The sequence below is a fragment of the Caloenas nicobarica genome, chromosome 4 (genome assembly GCF_036013445.1).
Source record: "Caloenas nicobarica isolate bCalNic1 chromosome 4, bCalNic1.hap1, whole genome shotgun sequence".
Taxonomy (NCBI): Eukaryota; Metazoa; Chordata; class Aves; order Columbiformes; family Columbidae; genus Caloenas; species Caloenas nicobarica.
Window position 1 is genome coordinate 57,740,015 of NC_088248.1, and position 21,321 is coordinate 57,761,335.

At 35.4% G+C, this 21,321-nt stretch overlaps 1 protein-coding gene across 1 annotated transcript in view; it reads right to left on the minus strand.

The window, feature by feature from the left end:
- Positions 1-5,439: 5,439 nt before the first annotated feature.
- PCDH7 (protocadherin 7) overlaps positions 5,440-21,321 on the minus strand; it is a 270,988-nt gene continuing 255,106 nt past the window's right edge. Inside the window, exon 3 of the mRNA XM_065633874.1 lies at positions 5,440-6,150. Within this exon, the coding sequence (XP_065489946.1) occupies positions 5,771-6,150 (380 nt within the window). The 3' untranslated portion in view covers positions 5,440-5,770. The remainder of the gene's footprint in view (positions 6,151-21,321) is intronic.

Below are 21,321 nucleotides of genomic sequence, written 5' to 3' on the forward strand. Positions count from 1 at the left end.
CTCCCTACCTCAGGATCCTGAAATCAGTTTGAATGTCCTTAAGGGATTTATTTCTAACACTTTTGTGCCAATTACATTGTACTTATTTGCTGTTCTTTGTTCCCTCTTCTCCCAGAGGCTATTCCGTGCCACTACAGAATAGGTATTTTGCATTTTTTCCCTGGTTTCTTGCTAAGTGTATCTAAGTTTTCAAACCAGCCCTACTTGCTTTAGAATAAATAGCAGCATGAACTGACTGAAATTCTGTCATTTTTCTAAGCAATATACTAAATATTCTTGTCTAACTCTGTTGCTTTCTTCTTTTGCACAGGCTAGATGATTTGCACATTTATGAACTATTAAGCATCTTCTATACACTCTGCTCAGTAGGCTCTAAAGACAAGAAATTATTTCTGCACAGGTCATATTTATTAATTTCAGTCTCTGCATAAGATTTATATTTTACTGCAGTGCAGGAGGAAGAAATGAAGCCAGGGTTAAAGGGGAGCATAAATTGTTAGCTTTTGCCAGTTTATATTATCTTCTCTTACCACTCTCTGATTCAGGAAATTTATTTTATCTTCCTGTAATCACCTTCCTGGATGCAGCTGGTAAACAAGAAGAATGCAGATAAAAGACAAAATAAACATAAGGTCATGCCTTGCATACTATGTCTAGTATAAAATAAACATGAAAGCTTGATTGAAGTTACTCATTAAAATACTGCTACTGCAGAAAGAGGTTGAGAGGTAGCTCATTCAAGTGTGATGTGGGAAATCTGGGGTCAGCTGGTGGATTGAATTCTCTCCATAGGCATGTGGATTCAAACCTCTGCTTATGGAAGGAAGAATCTTCCTTGACACGTTCATTAAAGAAGTCCAGGCAATGTTAACTGAAAGCACAGTCAGAGAAAGAAATTTGCAATGTAATGTTTTTAAAAAAAAAATTCTGGCCAGCCTGTATTCACAAAAATCAAAGTCTACACTGTAACTAAAGTAAAAGATAGAAACAGCACTTTCTGTGGTGTTCAGTGGGAAATTGTGTACAATTATTTGCAAGGTCTCTGTAGCAATACTTTATTTTGTAGAAAACAGGGAGGGGGGTGAGTTTTAACATTTGATCCCTCTCCCCACAAATATGTTTTTCACAATCTCAACTTAATGGCTGTTTTGGAGCCTGCTTTTTTTGGAGCCTGCAGTATGTGATCCAGACAGCTAAGGAATAAACTCTTTCTGCTTTGTAGATGTTCCTTCTTGAGGAGGGTTTGTTATCAATCTGTAGTTATCCTGAAATGAATAATTTGATTCACAGCTAGAAAGAACTGGAGGGTTTTCTTTCACATTTTTCTCTGAAAGGCTGCATTAATTGTGTTGTTCTTTTCATCATAGATGCTTCACTGACATTTTAGAATTTGTTAATATTTCTAAAGTTCTTGGAAAAAATAACAACCTTGCTGATAATTACAAAATTGCTATTCTGTAATGTAAATACCTGAGCTTTTACTTAAGACTTGTTGTTCCCTTAATATGAATGTTTTAAACACACCTTAATAATAAGCTCTTTTGAACAGCAATCAGAAACAAATGCTATCATTACAGGTACTTTATTTCTACTTAAGAAATAACTGTATGGTGTCCTCAGTGACAATAACCCCTACCAAATTACACTCTGTAGACAGGTAAAACCTCAGCCACATAAGCAGCTGAAGAAGTGGCAAGTTAAAAAGGCAGTTTCCTCTTTGCCATGCAAAATATAGGTTAAATATCCAAACTAGCATGTGATTTAATCCAGTAAATGTGGAATAGCCTGTCAGAGAAAGTACACTGGCAAATGGGCAAACAGTTGAACATGTTATATTTTAATTTGCAGAGACAAAAATGACAAGCAATTTATTTACATAAAACTGTACAAAAGCAAATTAAATTATGTAAATATTTCATAAATAGAGGTGGACTAGCGTTTAATACATTTTGCCATGTTTAGCATAGTTGCGTGCATAGTGACTCATAATAAACAATGATAAATTGTTCTCTGCTTCACTATCAACATCCAAGTTGCAGAACAATAGTCAATGTTTAATATTACAAACAGATCGTACCACACTGAATGCAAGTGCTTTAAAATTTAGGAAAAACTTGTCTGAAAGCATACCCCAGGTAACTGGTGAATATTGTCTCCTTCCTTGTGTTTATGCTCTTCAGCCAGTAATACAACTTAACTCATGGACTTTAATTTCTATTGCTCTTTCATCTGCTTATTTCCTTAAGGAAACACTGTATATTTATCATCAATGAAATAGAAGGAAAAATATTTCACTCTTCGAGTTACTTACAAATTTTTGGTGATGGCTGGATTTATGGCAAGGTCTTTATCCATATTCTTTGTTTTCCTGCTTGACAACTTCCTAGGGTAGCCTTTCAGCCAACCATTTCAGTCCCATTTAAGTTCATCTTCCACATAAAAATAATGTTTAACTTTTTTTTTTTTTCCTGAAACTCAGGCAGCAGGCCAGTCAGAAACATAGCGGATCTGAGATCCAGAATGAGAATTAGATTTTAGACCAAAGCTATTGAATTTTCAAATACATATAAGGTTATATATTAATGCATCAATCTATAAAGGTGCCCTAATGTAAAATACATGCAAAGCCCATTTGAGTTTCTCATGGAAGGAAATAAAAGGATGGTTTCTATACTGTACAACTGAAATGTGATGATGGCTAAAAGCAATTAAAAAAAAAGCAATTGTCAATAGTCCTGGCAACATGAACAGATGATACATTGCTAAATGACTATAATATAGAGTGATCATGGTTTTCCAGGCAGCAGAATTAAAAACAAATGAAAACAACCTCAAACCCCACACAAATAGTAATTAAAAAAATCTTCAAGACCTACTTAAACTGCAGCCTTGTGTTAATAACGCTTAAGACTGGTCCATTAACTGAGCTTGGCAAAAGGCTTGTTTTTAAATATATTATTTATAATTTCTCAGAAAATAAACACAGGTAAATATACAGGTTCAAAAAAGTTGGGAATAGCCCCTTATCCCTCAGTGTCCAAACCCAACTACAACTTTATCATACTAATAGGTATAAAAGGCACAGTTGCATATTTCGCATTCACCCTAATTATTTTTTATAGTCTTATTTGTTTATTTTTATACAAAAGCACTCTGTTTATGGAGTGGCACCAGATTTAACCTATTTCAAATAAAGAAGAAAAATACAAACACAAAATATATTTGTGTGTCATGCCAGGTCAGAAGAGTAATCAGCATATTAGTAGTGGCTAGTTCCACTAGAATTACTGTGAATACTTACAGTAGATAGGATTTAAAAAAATTCTTTCACACTCATTTTAGATCTAAGGAGATGCACACAAGTAAAGTATTTAATAATGGTCTTATGTGGTGCAAAATTTGGTGAGTGACTGCTGATCCATTTAATCTGAAGGTCTTCTATGACCTGTATTATTAGCCTTGTAGAAATAGGGTCTAAGAATATACGGAAACAAGCTACCTATTTATTTTTTTGTGTGTGTAATATTAAATAAAATCTTATTAAAGAAAATTCTGTTCAACGTTTGTGTTATGCAATTGTGTATTCTGTTGAAACGTGCAAGAAAAATGTGTATACATTACATAAGCATTTTTAGAAGCATTTTTAAACAGATACTTACAGATTATACAAAGCAGTAACTGCTGTATACAGTCTCATAACAAAGTACTAGTTTGCATCTCTCCATATTACTTAAATAATTAAACATTAAAATGTTCAATCATTATTAATCTTTGATTTTAATATTTTCTTTCTAAAATGTGCCCATTCGTCATAACTGCTATACACAAACTAATGTTACTTGAAGAAAGTAAATGTGAGAGGACAAAATGGCCCATAATGGCACATCTCACTACATGGAGAAGTAGAATCAAAATATAAATGTGATGAGTTGAATTGATTTACCAACCTCTACTTTAGGCTGTTTAAGGTTATTTCTATGCAATTCTTCAAAGCAAGAAACTACCCAAATCTACATTGTGACTATGGTATACTAGAGAGCCATCTAGACATGCATTAATGCCAGGTTAAACTGCCAGGGATTTGAATGCGTTACCCCTCCTTGAGCTGTCCTTGCCGTGTTGTTCGATTGTCGCTTTCATCTGAATATCTGAGCTCAATCTGTCGTTATTACTACAGCATCAGCTACAAAGGACTGGTTAAAGTTCTGCATGTTTTGTTGCTTTTATTGCACAAAAACCTGTTTCATGTCCTCTTAAGAAGCACTCACCATGAATCGTTACAGCTCAGACCTCTTGCATATCATGGTAACTTGGATTCCTTTTGACTCATCTTGATCTGCTAAGTGAGTATCATACCACTGTTTATCAGACCATTTTCTACCTAGCCTAAATATTCTGAGTCTTGACATCATTTAGTATTGCACTTCTCTTGGTTTTAATGCACTTGTGTTTCAATAAAACCTGCATTATATCTTTGACGTAATTTAAGCAATTGGTAATCTACGGCATTGATGAGTAGACTTAGTAATCATTCTTTGCACTCTGAAGAGAAGGTTTTGTGTTTTACTTGTAATATTCTTGTGTCATTCTGTCATCCCATTGTCCACCCTTTCCATTCCACCAAGCATTTTCACTAACACAGCCTTCTATTTCTACTATTAGTTTTTAACTTCGATCTTAAAAATTCCCTGGAACTGGCATATGCAGCATATCATATGCAGCATCTGCTGCAACGTGTCATGTCGTTACAAAAAACCCCACATCAGTTCCTTTGGGCATTCAATTGAACCACACTGGAAAAAAAAATTGTGTCATCTGGGCTTGTGAACTGTGCTGCTGTGCAAAATATAACTCAAGGTGTGTTATGAGTACATGTGTGTATCTGTGAATACATTAGTTTTCTAAGCCAAGCCCCAATACTTAGCAGTTCCCCTGATCCATTGTGTGATCTTTGGCCTTTTTGTTATTACCATCTTCCCAGCTAGATGTTAGTCTTGCCCAAAATAATGATTTCAACAGTTTATCATTACTTTCCTACAGTATATGTGTTACTAATTGTGTTTATGTTGAAGTAATCATTACAGAGAACAAGAAAGGAGAGAGACACAGCAAGAACACATATGTTCTATGGATAAAACAGAACCAGAGTTCATGAATCATAGGAAAGTATGCCATGTTTTTGACTGCAGTCTCAGGCTGAACGTATTTCTGTTGCTTCCAGCCTCAGATGAGAGTTGAGAATATTAAAGCTGTGATCTTCACAAAGTGCCTATTAATGTTTATTTCTTTATATTTATCTCTATATCGTATGGTTTCTGAAGGATTGTCCCGGGAGGGGATCAGCAATATTCAGATGATATGTTTTGAATACATTTTCTCTGACCTGTTATCCTCAACAAGCCAGACAACAATCAAACAAAATGAGTGGCTTAACTCATGCTTCTGCAGAAGGGAAACAACAGCTTGTTGTGTTCTTTTTAATCAAGCTTGTTACTATGGGAGGAATTTGCAACCATAGATTCAGGAAAATAAAAATCAGTGAGGGGGAATTAGACATGCAAGTAACAATGTTTTCTACATCATACAGTATAGTCAGGCAGACAGTATAATTAAATGCCTGCTATGGAGGCAGAAGTGGCAGGCAGATCTCGTCTCTTTGGTTGCCTCCCTCTTTTTTGTTTCTCTTTTTTTGTTAAAATTGTTTTGATTTTAAGACTTTTACCCCTTTTCTTTCTTATAATACGAAAGAACTTTGTTGCTGTTTCTAAGCCTACAGGTAAACTTCTCTTCTAGTTAGAGTATTGACAGGAGATGGCTTGTATTCCCCTGTCTGTGTAAGGGGGATATCCTCTGGATTGCCTTCTTCGTTTTTGCTGAAACTAGCCGCGCTGAAGGTCTCATAGGATGAGGTCAACTTTTTGTTAAGGAGGTTTCTGTTGCGATCACCCATGAGGGAGGCTTCTCCATTGGCCAGCTTTTCCTGACTGCCCCGTTCATCAACAGGCATGAAAGTGGAGAGTTTTGGCTGGCTCTTCTGCTTTCTCTCAGGAGAAGTGCGAACTGGCATCCAGCAGGAGTCCGAGTGGCCATATTCATCACATTCTCGGGTACACTTCCCTGTCAGGGCTACATCTGGCAGAGGCCTTGAATCTGAAAGTAAAATAGAATTGTCTTTACAAATGAATAACATTGCAATGACTTCCAGTGAAACTGAGAACCCTTAAATTCACAGAAGGTATTTTTAAAGATCTTGGTGAGAATGTTGCAGTAAGCTCCTCAGTAACAGTTTTTCTACATTGCGTGTGCCCATAGGCAACAAGCGTATATTACTTATCCTCAACCTCAAGAACTGAAAAATAAGACTATTAAGCCACTTCCTGTGCTTGTAAATCAATCTCAAAAGCATTTGGTGTTAAGTACTGAATGAATTTTGATGTTTAAAAGAGTCAACCAAGCACTTAATTCCATACTGCCAATTTTCTTGAAATTATTAAAAATACCTTTCTTTGAATTTTTTTGTAAAGAAGGCTTTGAATTTGTATGAAAGGAATGTGAAACCTGGACCCTGCAAATACTTATGAATATGCTTAACCCCCTGCAAGTGAGCAGCTCTGTTATTGACAATGAGACTCAATTTGCACATCATGTAAATCTCTGCTTGTATGTCTCAGGACTGGGTATTCACTGTTAGTACACAATATGTTACATAAATCATACAATAAATGATTAGTAGGAGCATACAAAAAACCTGCTTTGCGTTACAAATGTAATCTAATGTTTACAGATAAAGCTATTCTGTGTGTTGCGTGCCTGTGTGTGTTTGGAGGAACAGGGAGAATCTGAGTGCTGCCTGAATAGATGCGTTAGCATTTTCTGTGTGACTGGTTGTGTTAGAAGGTGTCCTGTTTCAGATCACTATATCTAAGCATTTTAGCTACTGTACTTCTAACAGCTTTTACTGAAAACTAGCAAAGTTCAGGGGTCTGCAGGAGTGACTCTTACCTGATAAAAACACAAGTAAATTGTAACACAAGTATAAAAATACAAATATTAAAATTAAAAAGCTACCTCAACTGTTTTAAGCACTGGGTAAAGTTTTAAAACCTTGAGTTTATTCAGTTATACTGTAGGATATGGTCTACAAGAAAAAAATGGGGTGACCTACAAAGTAACGACATGATATTCAAACAATTAAACACTAGCAGGTTAATATTAGCCCAAGTTATACCCTGACAGGCTTGTCCCAGGCCTATCAGTCTAAGGTCTGTCAGAAAGAAAAAAAATCAACAGGTAAATTAATTTTTCCAATTTACTGGATATGACTTTCATATGATATATTTGATGAAACTTTCAGGTTTCTCTTTTAAAATTTCTATTATCTTGAAAAAGAGCAAGGAGCTTCGACATGGACACACTGTCAGGTACTTCACAGGGGCTGTGGCAACTTTCTAATTTCCCCGAATTTCTGTGAATGGTAATTTTTCCAGTAATAACCCATGCCTTATAAAATATCTTTCAAAGGCCTATTCAGCCTTCATTTTGTTACTTCTATTTTGTCTATTTTTTTCTTTGATTTTTGGCTGCTAGATGACCTTCTCAAACAGTGAAAATTCCAACTGTGAAATTCATAAAAAAGACTTCAGATTTAATCCTGATAAAGTTGCAAAAGCTCTTGAAAGTCAGATTTATGTTCCACCTGTCTGGATTTTTTTAAATGCATTTAAACATTCATTTAATTAGAAATCTGTTGCAGTATTGTAAAGAATATGCATATTTTTATTATTATGCATTGTCAACATTTTTATATAATCTACTGTATGTATTCTGAATACTGTATAAGATTTCATATTTCAATATGTCTCTGATTTTAACTAGAAAAACAGCACTGATGTCTAGACAACTGAGTAACTCTGTAGCTGAGATGTATAAAGCTGGGAAGAGGGAAATGAGGAGTTCTGAGTTGCCTGGTGTTTGTTTGTTTTGTTTTGCTGTTGTGTGTTTTGGGGTGGTTTTTGTTTGGTTTTGGTGGTAGGCTTGTTTTCTTAGTTTTTGTTTTGTTTTTCAGGGTTTGGCATTTGTTTGTGTGGTTTGTTTTGGTTTGGTTTTTTTCACTCAGACTCAGTCATGATTCCCACATTTTTTCAGTGAAGAATGCAAAGACTATGGACAGTTATCAGTTTTCGGATGACTGTGTTCTGGAGATGTAGACAGAAGATGGAGACTGTAACAGGAAAATTCTTTATTTGTCAGCTAAATCTAGTATTATTCTGGCACTCCTTTAAGGTAAGAAGCATGATTAACTGCTGAGCTACAGTTGATGTGCTTTGATTTTTAAACAGAAAATCCCTCCCCATAATTTTATAATAGGGCAAATCCTCTTCACATCTAAATCTCAATAAACTCTTCAAACAGAACCTTATTTCCAAGCAATGACTGTTAAAGATTATGCTTCCTACTAGTATTTCAATTATTACTCTGGTAGAATATTAGCAAATGCTTAACAAGGCAATATGTCTGACCTTTACTTAAAACACAGGAGTATGTGTTTATTGAAAAAGGATTTTTTGTTGTTTTGTTTGTTTTCAAGACAGAAATAATTAATGTCTCGTTATATCTGATGGTTTCTTTTTAGTGCAAATAAGTCTTCAGCTAGTATTACTTGGGTCGATAAAAATCTTTTCCTTGCTAGTGGTCCTTGAATCACACACTTGAAAATTTACCATTTTGCATTGTAGTGCATCCTATGTTCACTTCTGGGCAAATATTAGAACTTCTTGCCATAAACCATGAGGACTTGCTCTACAGTTCTGCCTTATAGTACTGTTTTGTGAAGCAACATCCTCTAAGTCAGCATATGGATGACGTACCCTGTTGAGTTATGTGATAAACCTCATCTTCACCCCACAAAAGCGCTCAGGGAGACACTAGCAGGTTAATATTAGCCCAAGTTATACCCTGACAGGCTCCTCCCAGGCCTATCAGTCTGTCTAAGGTCTGTCAGCGCAGGCCCAGAGGAGCACAGGGGTATACAGTGGCAGATAGGAACACAAATCAAGGACAACCAACTTGTCTGGGCCCTTTTCAGGGCTATCCTAGCAGAGCCATTAGCCCCAATGTCCAGGCGTGAAACACATCACCATGAGTCATTGGTAGCTGCTCTCCACATCACCTTTCTGTCTAACAGGGGGATTGCTGCCTAGGTATGTATATGGTATATGAGGGAAAAGCAGTTTGGGATAGCACAGGGCTTACTGTGCAATGTTTAGGGGAGGAACCAAAGGGAGGGCAAGGGAGTGGTTTAGGTGATTTGGGGAGGAACAAAAGTGGGAAAAGAGCCAGTCACATGTAAACAGTCTGCTGGCTAATAAGCTTGTCTGGTTGTGCCCTGTGCCTGATCAGCACCATCTGTCTTGTCTTCTTCTTAAAGTCCTTTCTAACTCTTTCCTGCATATGGGCTCTCTATTATGTGTGCATGTATACCTATATGCACGTCCAGTCTCACTAGTGGATTTCCATCCTATCCCGCAGAGAGAAAAGCAGAATGAGGTCCCTGGTGCTGCCTCTGTTTGTGTGAGCGCTCTGAGCGTCTGTGATCTGTGTGGCAAACTGTGTATATGTTTGGTGTATATGCGTGCTCTGTGTGTAAGCCTACTGGGAATATATCTGCATCTTTGCCACTCATTGGACCTGGGGACATGCAGCAGCAGCCTCGCCTCCCTCATGCTGTCAGATCTGGTCTGATATGTTTCCCTCTAAAACACTCTTGAATTAGTATTTGGCACATACAGTTAATGTAGACTTCTAGTCCATTGCTTCCTTGCATCAATTCTAAGAGCTTGAATCAGGACAGCATTTGAGCACACATTTCATCTAACGTGTTTTGAAATCTGTTGTATTTAACTGCTCTTCTATTTAAAAGATGGACATAGTTTCAGCATTCGCTGGGGAGGGGAGGCAGTGCAGGGAACAAGGGAACTTTTTGCGTGTATGTTTTATCAGAAGACGGGCAAAACACCCAGTGCTGTCAGGGATAAACTATTACTAGTACCTAAACTAGTCAGTTAAGGACAACTTCGGTACTTTCTACACACTGCAGTAGATAACAGAGATTTAATCTTCATTCCAAATGAACTGCCAGACTGCCATAGCTACAAAGTAATTAAATGTATTTTTGCTAATTGCCTGAACCCAGAGACCCTCTTTTGCAGAGTAGTGACTTTATGCTCTTCTTTTTACATTATGGAACCCGTGTAGTTGTGAACAATCTCTGAATTTGGGGGGGAAAAAAAAAAAAAGTTACTCTTGTCTTCCAGCATAATTTACATCCAAACATACCTATTTCTAAGTTACATGTGTTTTTAAGTACTCCTTAGTTTAAAAGATGAACACTTTAGTAGCGACCTCGCTGCTAGCTGACAAGCTTAATGGAACATGACACAGCAAAGAGTTTGTCAGCACAGTTGACAAATCATCAAAGAACACTACAACAGATTTCTGCCACAGTTACATATCTGGAAACTGACTCAAAAAAGTGCTTAAAATGCCAGATATTAATAAACATATTTTATCATATACAGAAATTTGTAGATGTGGTGTTAGGTTTTAACTGTTTTTAAAGAGATTATGCAAATTTAAGATTTTATTTGCATAAAATTGTCTTAAGAGTTACAATGGAAGACATTATTTAAGTTATTTTCAAACATATTCTCTTATGGTGTCTCTACAACAGAACCAAGTAATGCTTGACTATTTATAAAGCCATTGTAAAATCAGTCCCTAAAATGCAGATATTTAGGCAAGTTCTTGGATATACATATAAATGGAGATTTCAAAAGTGAATATTTATAAAGCAGATTTCACTTGCAACTGCTCAGACTTCAACTGAAAAAAAATTGCAGAACACTAATTTACAGGGGCTCACAATTTGCTTTCTCATTGTATCAAATACAAGCTTCCACCACCATTTCCAGAATTAGCTGATAAAAGGGTTTTTTTTTTTCATTATAGTTCTCATTAATCCAACAAATCTTTAAACATTTATTGCTAATTTCTGAGACACTGGTATCTTATGTTTCCCATAAAACTTTGCACAAAATCATGCAAATGAATGGAATTACTTATATGCATGGTCATGTTTCTGTTGATTGTAGCTGACTGTTGCTTTAGGGCTAGAAGAATTGCTTGTTGTCAGAAAAGGAAGGCACCTACCAAGGCAGTGTGGAGATAGGAAAATATCATGTTCTATACTCAGTTTAAAGCTAAAAAAATGAACAACTAAAATTTTCCATTATTTTCTCTCTTCCCATTCCTTACTAAAGAAGGCCAATATATTCCACAAAGTACAGAGAAAGTATTATGAACACAGTAGTCAATAAGTACATGTTACAAGCTATGTGGTTTTTGTACACATCCATTGCAGAAATATAATAAAGGATTCATACTCACTCTGGTCCCACTCCGTACATTTTTTAACAACCATTCTTGTACAATATATTTTATACAAACCTAGCATTATCAATTAGTCATGACATGGTCCTACCACATACACTCTTTTGGAGAAAGATGCAAGGAGCTTTTCATTTCCTCATCTTTTATAAAGCACACAAAAAGCCTATGGTAACGACAGAGTTTAGATGTACTTAAGTAGTCAAGAGCTCTGTTCCACTTGTTGTCCCTGGAGATGGCAAACCCTCCAGAGCAATACTGACACCCTATCTAGACAGAATAGCATGAACATTCCCAAAAAGAACTCTGTGCTCAGAAAGCATTCCTAGCTGTAGACTTGGAGGAGTACACAACCACAGTAGCTATACAGTACTACACCAGTGCAACAGCACTTCTGTAAACTGTACAGCCTGGTCCACAGGATCTGAATTGTCATTGGCAGATGAGTTCTAAATTGTATCCATGACAAATCAATAACTACATGCAGATTTTGCTGCCTTTCCCCATTGAGGGACTTATAACATCTCTGCATGGTTCCACTTACTGAGCATCTGTAAAGAATCTCGTGCAGTACTTCCAGACTAGTGTGATGAAAGAAAAAGGAACAGTAATTGTTGCACAGTAATGACAGAGACTATAGTTTCGATGAGCCACTTTTTATCCCACCTTTTCCTGCATTCTGTACACAAATATAGCAGAAGACCTTCCAAAATTCAACTGAACCACCAGTAAGACTATATAACTAAACAGGTGTCCATTTACATAGTTTTTATATTAAATGGTTGTCTGTTTTATGACTGCATGTTCGGAGACACAATAGAGCTTTTAAAGCGTAACAAGTATTGACTACCTGATCAGAAAACAATAATGTGAAAAACAGCTGAGAGGGTACATCTTGTAGAAGATCACTGTTTAAGGAGGGGAAAAAAGCTAAACTATAGCAATACACAGCTACAGCAGTATTGTCTTTGAAATTCCTGCCTCCTGATTGCAGTAATAAAGGAACTGTACCCCAGTTAGTGCTGTGGCATGTTCTGACATGCCAAGATACTATTAAAATACTTAAACATGTTTGAAGGCATCAGCAACTTCTTTCTCTGCACCTTAGGCTAAATACAGTTAAACAGCAATTGAACATATCTCAAGAAGCATTTAGTGCCCCAAGGCTTGGACTGCTGTCATTCTGAATGTGGCATTATCGTGTACTGCAGAGATAGTGCATGCCATCTCTAAAACAGTCCTACTGAATAAAGTCAGACACAAATCCACTGTTTGAGACACGCCAACTGCACTAAAGTAATGAATATATTAATTGCTTTTGGACTAGAATAATTTCATGTATATCATGCTCAGTTCTGAAATTCTTTTCAGTGCTTAAGAAAATGCTTCAGAATACAGAAAGGCTTACATGTACATTGATTGAATGATTAATACTGTGAGAGGAGGTATGACAGAAGGATATAAAATAATGAATACTGAACCTTTTTATCTTTCATTATGCAAAGAAAAAGGAACATAGAATGAAAGTGATAATCTTCAATATGTTACTTGAAAAATGGTAAAATAAAAGTATTCCTTAAACACTTCCTGCTGTAGCGTGTCAAAAGTCCAAGTACTTAGCTAGTTTCAAGAGAGATCAGAGTGGAATTTTCAAAGCAAACATGAGATTCTATATAGTCCTCTACCACTAAAACTAATAAAACAAACAATTAAGCACCATCATAAAAAAATAGAAGCAGGTGACCGATGCTTTAACATTCAAAAAAACTTCATGCTGGATGAATGAAAGTGAGTTAGCCAGAAGAGAAGGCAGAAAGGAGAAAACAGCACTTTTAATGTACCTAAGAGGCTGTAGTAAAGCAAGAGTGGAAACAATCTGTTTGGCATGCCCATAGTGGAAAGAACCAAAAGTAGTGACTTGATTGCAACAATGACAAATCAGGTTAGAAATTAGAAAAAAGCTTTGAGGATAAATATATTGATGGAAGGTTATAGAGTCTCCACCAATGGGTGAGATATACAAGTGTCTAGCAAAACTTCTCCCACGGCTAACACAAATGTGGCTAATACTTCCTTGGAAAAGGAAAGATTCACTGAATGACCTCTAAAGGTTCTCTTCAGCTCTGCAATTCTGTTAATATGATTACTAAAATTTATGTACTTTGGCCTAAATGCAATCTTTAACTGTTTCTGTGTTAGGATTCTTGACTTATTCAGTAACAAATCAACCTTAGAAGTTGGGCTTAGGTTCAGTTAAAAGTCCATCCTCCTTAAAATTTTATGTTAATAGAATTACAAACAAAAAACCAAAATGGTCGGACCATTTGAGACAAGTGTTAATCAAAGGAATACAGAAACAAAACGATCATAATGCTAAAAAAACCCCACTCTCAAGGTCTAACACAGTAACCTATCATTCATAAAATCTTCTTTCCTGGGTCCCTACACACCCATTCCACTTTACAGTTTCATCAAAAAGTTAAGGATTGAATTCTCCTTCTACCTGTAGAGGTGCAAAACAAATATCATGCCTCTGAAGTCCATTAAACCTGAAACTGGTCTAAGACAGACTGTAAACCAGAAAATTTCAACACCGTTTACCTCATATAAAATTTTTGTTTCGTTTACCCTTATATAATAGCTGCCTCTGTTTTAGAGAGCAACAGAGTTAAATAAGTTACAGAATGCAGGTATTTCCCTTGTTTAATTAAACAGACTACATCAGAACACATAGCTATATAACACGACTCAGACATGTAACCAAAGAAATATTACCCAAGTCATAAAAATCCTTGCTTAGACTCCACAGTTATTTCTATCACAATTCCTTCCAGCAGGTTAAGGTAGAATATTCTTTACATCTTGCTCTAAATATAGAATAACGCCACTAAAAATTTTCTTACCTAAATCAATGATTGTACCAGTAGTATTGCAGCTTTGATCTTCAAGGGTTCATCATTTTTTCATAATTGACTTACAGAGTGTTTAGATGAAAAACAGACCTCTGGCGCTTTTTTTTTTTTTTTTTTTTTAACACTACAAAACCAGTTGCACACTTCCAGGCCCAAATCTTATTAATCTCTCGGTTGTCAGTGAAGAACCATAATATAGGTTGCATAAAATATTATGTGTAAATGAAATCAAACAGTCTTAATACTAGAAAAACACTAATTTAAAACCCTGATTACATTATAATAGAAAAGGAAACACATCAGAAACATATAGTTTTCTCTTGATTAAGTTGTATTTATCCTGTAGTTCAGATTTTATTATTTTGTTTTTATTCACAAGACCAATTGCATCTATATAATGAGGACTAAGAAGTATGAGCTTATGTGACACCAGGGGAGAGTACTGTACTAAATACGCCATGCTGAACTTAAATTCCCTAGATTTTAATTTTCTAGATTTAAATGTAATTGCTACCAGACTCCTTGTAATCCCGTTAAATCCTTCCATAGCCTGATTTACTTCTATCACTGAAATGGCAACATATCCTTCAGAAAAGTAGGACTTATTATGGCTTCCTGAAGTAGCGTAGACTTTAAGATGTAGGAAACATTTAAGCTGTCTAATTGTTCTGCCAATCTGATTCTAAAGTAGTAATCTGTCACTGTGTCAAATTACATACCTTTATTTTTTTCAGTAAAACGTGTCAGTGCTTAACAAACTCTGAGCTGGAACAATTTGTGGAGCAATTAGAATGTCAGCTCTCCAAAAGATGACTTAAGAAAAGTCTGAATCAGGGCTAAAAAGTTGACATAATTTCCTTGATGCTTATGTGAAAGCGATGGAACTGCAGGAGCTTTATGGGAACAGAGTAGCTAGCAGCCATTATTAGCTCATCTCAGCTGCATATTGTGCCTCCCCTTTATTTTATTTCTTGGTGATAAGGATTTAATAATGTATTTTCTTTATCAGGAATGGACACCAGGTGGGAAAACTAGTGCTCTTGCAACAGAAGAGAAAAACAAGGTTATATGATTTTCTCACCTCCCCCAATTTATGCACATCTCATTCAAAAGGGAACTTCTTTTTGGAGATACTCCAAGTAACATTTTCTAGGGGATATTGATGAATGCATTGCTTCCATTTAGAAACTAAAAGCACGATCCCAAAAGATGTTCGATGTCATTACATCTCAGGGGTATCTCACAAGTATCTCAGAGGATATACAGAATCTGTAATGCAAGTTGAGTATATAGAAAGAAATCAGTGACTAGACGGAGTTGCAAGCTGTTTTGCAAGACTGATATTTGTTGAAGTGATATAAAAATGCAGTAGATATGAGTAACATTTTGGTTCAAAGGATGACTGATTAAAATGACACAACTCCCCCTACACACATGGCTGCTTAATTGTTTACTATAAGTAATGGAAGGGCGTGGACAGGGGGAAAAGAAAACAAACAGCAAAAGTGAACCCCTTGTGACTATGGACAAGAGCTCAAACTAAAATAAAGTTCTGGTTGAGTGTTTCTGTGTTTAAGAACTGGCTTAAAGGGACAATACTGACTTATTTCTTGAATATCTTTCAGTGAGTTATTTTTTTTTACAAAATTCTTCTGTCACATTAGATACTAATTTGAACTGATGATCGTGATAGCAGCACTGTATTCCTGAAAATGAGATGCTTCATACAGTTCTTTGTGCAGCAATACATTGCTGCATATGCAGAATAAAATATTATATAATCACATATATTAAATAGCAGTAATGCTTTCATAAAAAGGGAATTACTCATTTTCTCAAGAGTTTTTCTGTGACCCATGTAATGTTTATTTTTTTAGAAGTCACAGACCCTCAAATGTTAAACTTGAACCTTAACTATAAAATGTGCTAAAGCTCTATTAATTTATATTATGCTATTTTCAAATCAGAGGAAGAATAAATTTCTCCATGCTCTGCAAGGAAAGGATCATCTAAATACTGCAGAGCTCAGCACGAAGCAGAAACAAATAACTTTTGACTACTTGTCTTTTCAGCAGCTGTCAAGAAGTTGTGTTGTCAGAAGAAAAACAGCAGTCATGTGAAGGATTCATTTAACCTTTTATGTCACATAAAGGGAACCTTATCCCACACAACATGCTTCTCTCACAACACACATACACATTTTTAATTTTACTTACTTAATCGTACTAGCAAGATCTGGAATACAGAACCAAATTTAATTCAATTCAGTGAACAGAAGAGTACAAAGAATGCATTTTCGATCCTTTATCAGAAGATCTACATAATGCATGCTAAAAATAGAAATAAAAAACATTTTAAGATCGTTGTATTAATGCACAATTTTCCTGTTTATATAAATATACTCCAGAAGAAATGTGTTATCTTATAAAAGATATGCTTCATTAACTATGAAGCATAACAGAAATATAAAATCATAGAACTTAGGAGTAAATGATAATACTTCCACCTGTCACAGGGAAATGAATTGATTTACTGATTAACTAGTTACAGGCTCTTGTCTTTTATTCCATGTCAGTGGCATGAACCTGGTCAGCTAATCTGGAACCCTCAATTTTGTTGTTGTTACTGTTGTTTTCGTAGTATATATGTGGGTAAATCTTCACACCTCAAAAAATGGAGAGACAAATACAGAGAGAAAATTAATCTCTCAGTGTGATTTATGTCCTGCTTAAAGGGATTTTTTTTCATTAATTTTTTTTATTGATTTTTCAGCTGCGTGTGCAGATTACAGCTAGAGAATTAATTACAAACATGAGCTCAGAATGCTTACATACTTATGACAGATTCATCTGGGTTACAGTCCATTAGTAATTAAGCATTAAGCACAGCACTAATTCCCTTTGTGCATGTACAGTAGATAGACTGTAATCATGCACATGAATCATAAGGATGTTGTACTAAAGAGGTCAGATTATCACTGTTTATCTCACTATAGAATGGAAAAGTGTAATGATAATTTTTTATAATAATGACTAGTACAGAAAAAGTTTTAATGAAAGAAAACATAGAAGTCAAAAAAATCAAGTTTTACACGCAAAGTCTAAGCCTGTTAGAAATAGTAGTCCCAATCCTTCTTGTGGGAGGAGGAATCTAATGGAGCCTGTAGTGTGTATCAGTTTTTTGACTCCTGCCCTTGACCCTAAGGATCCTACAGCGTTTCATCCACTCAACACTTAGAGGAGATAAGGAAGTAGAATTCTTACCTTACAAATAGAAATGTATCTTGATGAAAGTTAAAGGCAAGATTGGACTTGTCTAAGCATATTAGTCAGGACCATCTCTCATCCCTGAGATGAAGATACTGGGATTTTAGTTGCTTCACCAGCTATAAGGTAACATTTTCTTCATACTTTCCAAGCCACTTATTTGAGTGGACAGTTGGGCGTATCCCTCTACAGGTTTCTTGAAATACTGCTGCAAAATATGTGAAATATTTCCTAGCCCCAAAGTAAAAATGGAATAATTTTTGTCAGAAGTTACTCCAGTGGAAGTACTCTTTAACAAATCCATTCTCTTGGTTTAAGAATTATTTATATTACAATTTGTCTGCTCTTCTGTTTTGCAGCACAATATTAAAATTGTGCTGCAAATGCTTTTGCTTAGCTTGGTTGCCCAAGTGTATACTCATAAAATTTTATCTCAGAAAATATTCCATTATTCCTCAGTTTGTGACATTTCCAGATTTCTTAAGAGCAGTACTTACACTTTGGACTACTGTTTCATAGCCAACATCTACTTTTTCAAGAATGAATCAGATAATCTCCAGCTTGTTTCACTAATTTGAATAGCAAGAAGTCTCTTACATTATTAGTTTATGCTTTCGTTCAGACTCCAGTAAAACTGACAAAAGATTTTAAACTGGACAACATTTAGCTTGCTCCACTAGCAATGACTGACTAAATTATTGACAATAGGTAGGAAAAACCTTAATTATATCTGCCAGGATAGCATAAACCCAGTCCAGTGGTAGTTCTTGTGAACGTAAAGCATTGTGCACTGGAGTATAACTAGTTTCTTCATATAATAGATTCACTATCGGATGGTACAAGTGGTTTCTACATGGGTCAGCTTTGAAACTGCAACTCGAAGAAAAAAATGTGTGCCCAAATATCAGTCACCTGAGCAATCATAGTTGTCAGAGGATGCAAGTATTCCAGGAAAATTATTCAAAGAGAGGTCCTACCACAGCTGAATGAAGTACTACCAGAAACTGGGCGTCACACTTGACTATTTCATGGTCCATTAGCAGGAGTGAGCAGCAGAGAGAGCTGATGAGCATGTTTCATGCCCCTTTGTAAAAACAGCACCTCTGATAGCGATCCATTAAATTAGGCCTAAACTAAGCATAATGGATAAACTCAGCCCACAGTGGTGGACACCAGTGATAAATTTATGAAACTTACACTTCAAGTTAATTAAGTTAAGTGGACTACTAAAGCACGGACATATATAGATATATTCTATTTTAAATTAGAGACGAGTGGCTGGCTAGATAAAGTTTAAAATTATCTGTTTACTTTTGAGTGATATAGATAGAAAACAAATGGAAGAATGTGTTCTCAAGAAAAATGTTATCAGCATTACAATTAACATTGATTTTATTCTGCTCTTTGTGTGAAGATACTTTGAGAATCTTATTTTTTATTAGACTATTTATGTGTACTCTCAAATACCTTTCCCACCAGGTATGTGAAAACTCATCAGTGCAATAAACAGTTGAACAAACTCTCAGTGCATGCTTTCCCCTACCATAGACACGAACTGTAATTGCATAGGTCTTAAGTGTTGTTAAACTTATTTTGTCCTTCAGCAGAAGTATTTTATGGAGTTTCTCTGTTTCTATTTACTGATGCTTTTAGTCACTGAAAGTAGAGGAGGTATAGAAAGAGGTCAAACTGACAGCAAAACTGAATCAGGGATTTTCATGCCAATGAAATAATAAAAACCAGCAGTGTTCTTACAGCAACAATAATGAATATAAATAGACAAAAAGGCACTGAACAGCAACTGGGAGGAAGAGAATAAGGCATCCAATTCAGGAAAAAAAATTTTTTCTGCCATCACAGATAGCTTTGTGAACTGGATAAATTAGGATGCCCTTTAAACAATTTTCATGGTTCAAGAAATGTCTGTGAGAGACAGGTCTCGTTTTCCTTTAAGAGTTCAGACTTAATAGGTTGAATTTTACTTGTTTTTTCTACACCTTTATTTCTCATGTCTGTCATTCCCAGATAAAATCTGTTATCTCATCTTTGACATGTTTCAATACTTAATATGAATGTTTCCCCCCCTAAATGGATTTATTGTCTCAAACACACGCATCCTTATCTCTCTATAGATAACACTAGCAGAGTGCAAGTACCGTCCAAATAATTGTCAAAGGATAATAAAGATTTGCCCTGCTCTTCTATCTGTTTCAAAACTAAATCTGTAAGTAAATGTGTAACTCTGTATCGAAGTAATTTACTAGAGTATCTGTGTATATCTTATTTCTTCCATATAAAATACTGGATACTGCATCCAAAGAAAGATTAAGGAAACAAGTTTTTTGCTTTTATGACTGATAGCGTGTACTAAACCCACAAGTTTAAAAGTCACAGGAGAGATGCTGTATCAATTAAATTCCAAGAGATTATAAGATTTTTGTCTGTCACTAAGCGATTCTATGGACTTAATGTTTTTACACCACCATCTGTTCAAAACTCAGTAGAGAAATATCTTGCCTCTAGTTTAAATTATTTGAAAATAATTATATCTTCTTCTAGAATAACAAAATAGCAACCTGTTTCAATACTTACAAACCTCACCATGCTATAAGAGAATGATTCTTGTTAACTTGCAAAAATTTTATTCATAGGGAGGTTTTATTCTGAATTAAGATTTACAGAAACACTTTAGATTAAAATTTCAAGGGGAAAAACTGATGGAAAATGATAGAATGAACAGATCAGGAATAAAATCTTGCTAATGTCACAAAAAGCAAGTATCATTTAACTTCTCTGTGATTAGATTCTCTCATTTATTATACTTCAGCCTATGAAAATTCATCTAGTTGCAGGCATCTCTTATTCTGCACAAGAAAACTTATACAGTTTTCTACAATAATCTGTATATCGTATTTCTGTTAGGAATTTTTAAATTCTTCTTAAGACCTCAGCTACACAAACTTGCCAGAGGAGTGAGCAATTGCTCTAATTATAAATAGCTGGGAGAATTTCTCACTGGTTCAGTTTTTCCTAATCTGTCTTTCCGGGAAAGGTAGTATACAAGCAGGCATAAATTTCACAAGATGCACTACATCATTAGCACGTGGCATTGAGAAATCCAGTCAATCCAACTTCATTTCAATTTCTAAAAAGCACAATTATTTTGCATAGTCAGAGACTGGCCTCATACTGCTTTGACATCCTTTGAATCTGATACTTCTGTCATCAATGAGAAGTGCAAATTCAAAGTAATCAACTAAAGCTAGTGGCATGCCAAAAATCTGAAATTAAGGTAAAGCGCGATCCATATCTGTTCCAAGGATAGGAACCAACAATTTCAGTTGAATAGAAAGATCGGGTCTCTTGAGATTTCTGTGTTTTACATGTTAACCATTAAAAAGCAGATGAAGATTTATGTAACCTTAACTTTTTGCTAAGAAATTGAAACCAATAGCATGAGCAAACTATAGATAATTTCTGTGTCCAAAAATAAAACAGTTCTTCCTCAAACACATACATTAAAGATAGTACCAAAATTTTTCACTATATTTGACTGCATCTCTACTATTAATATTAGAAGGACAGAGATAATAAAACACCATGGTAGACAGATAGTACAATTTAAAGATTTTTTTTTCTTTCTAGTCTGTCATATAAATACCATATAATGTATTTTTCAGCTCACAAGTATAAAGTTG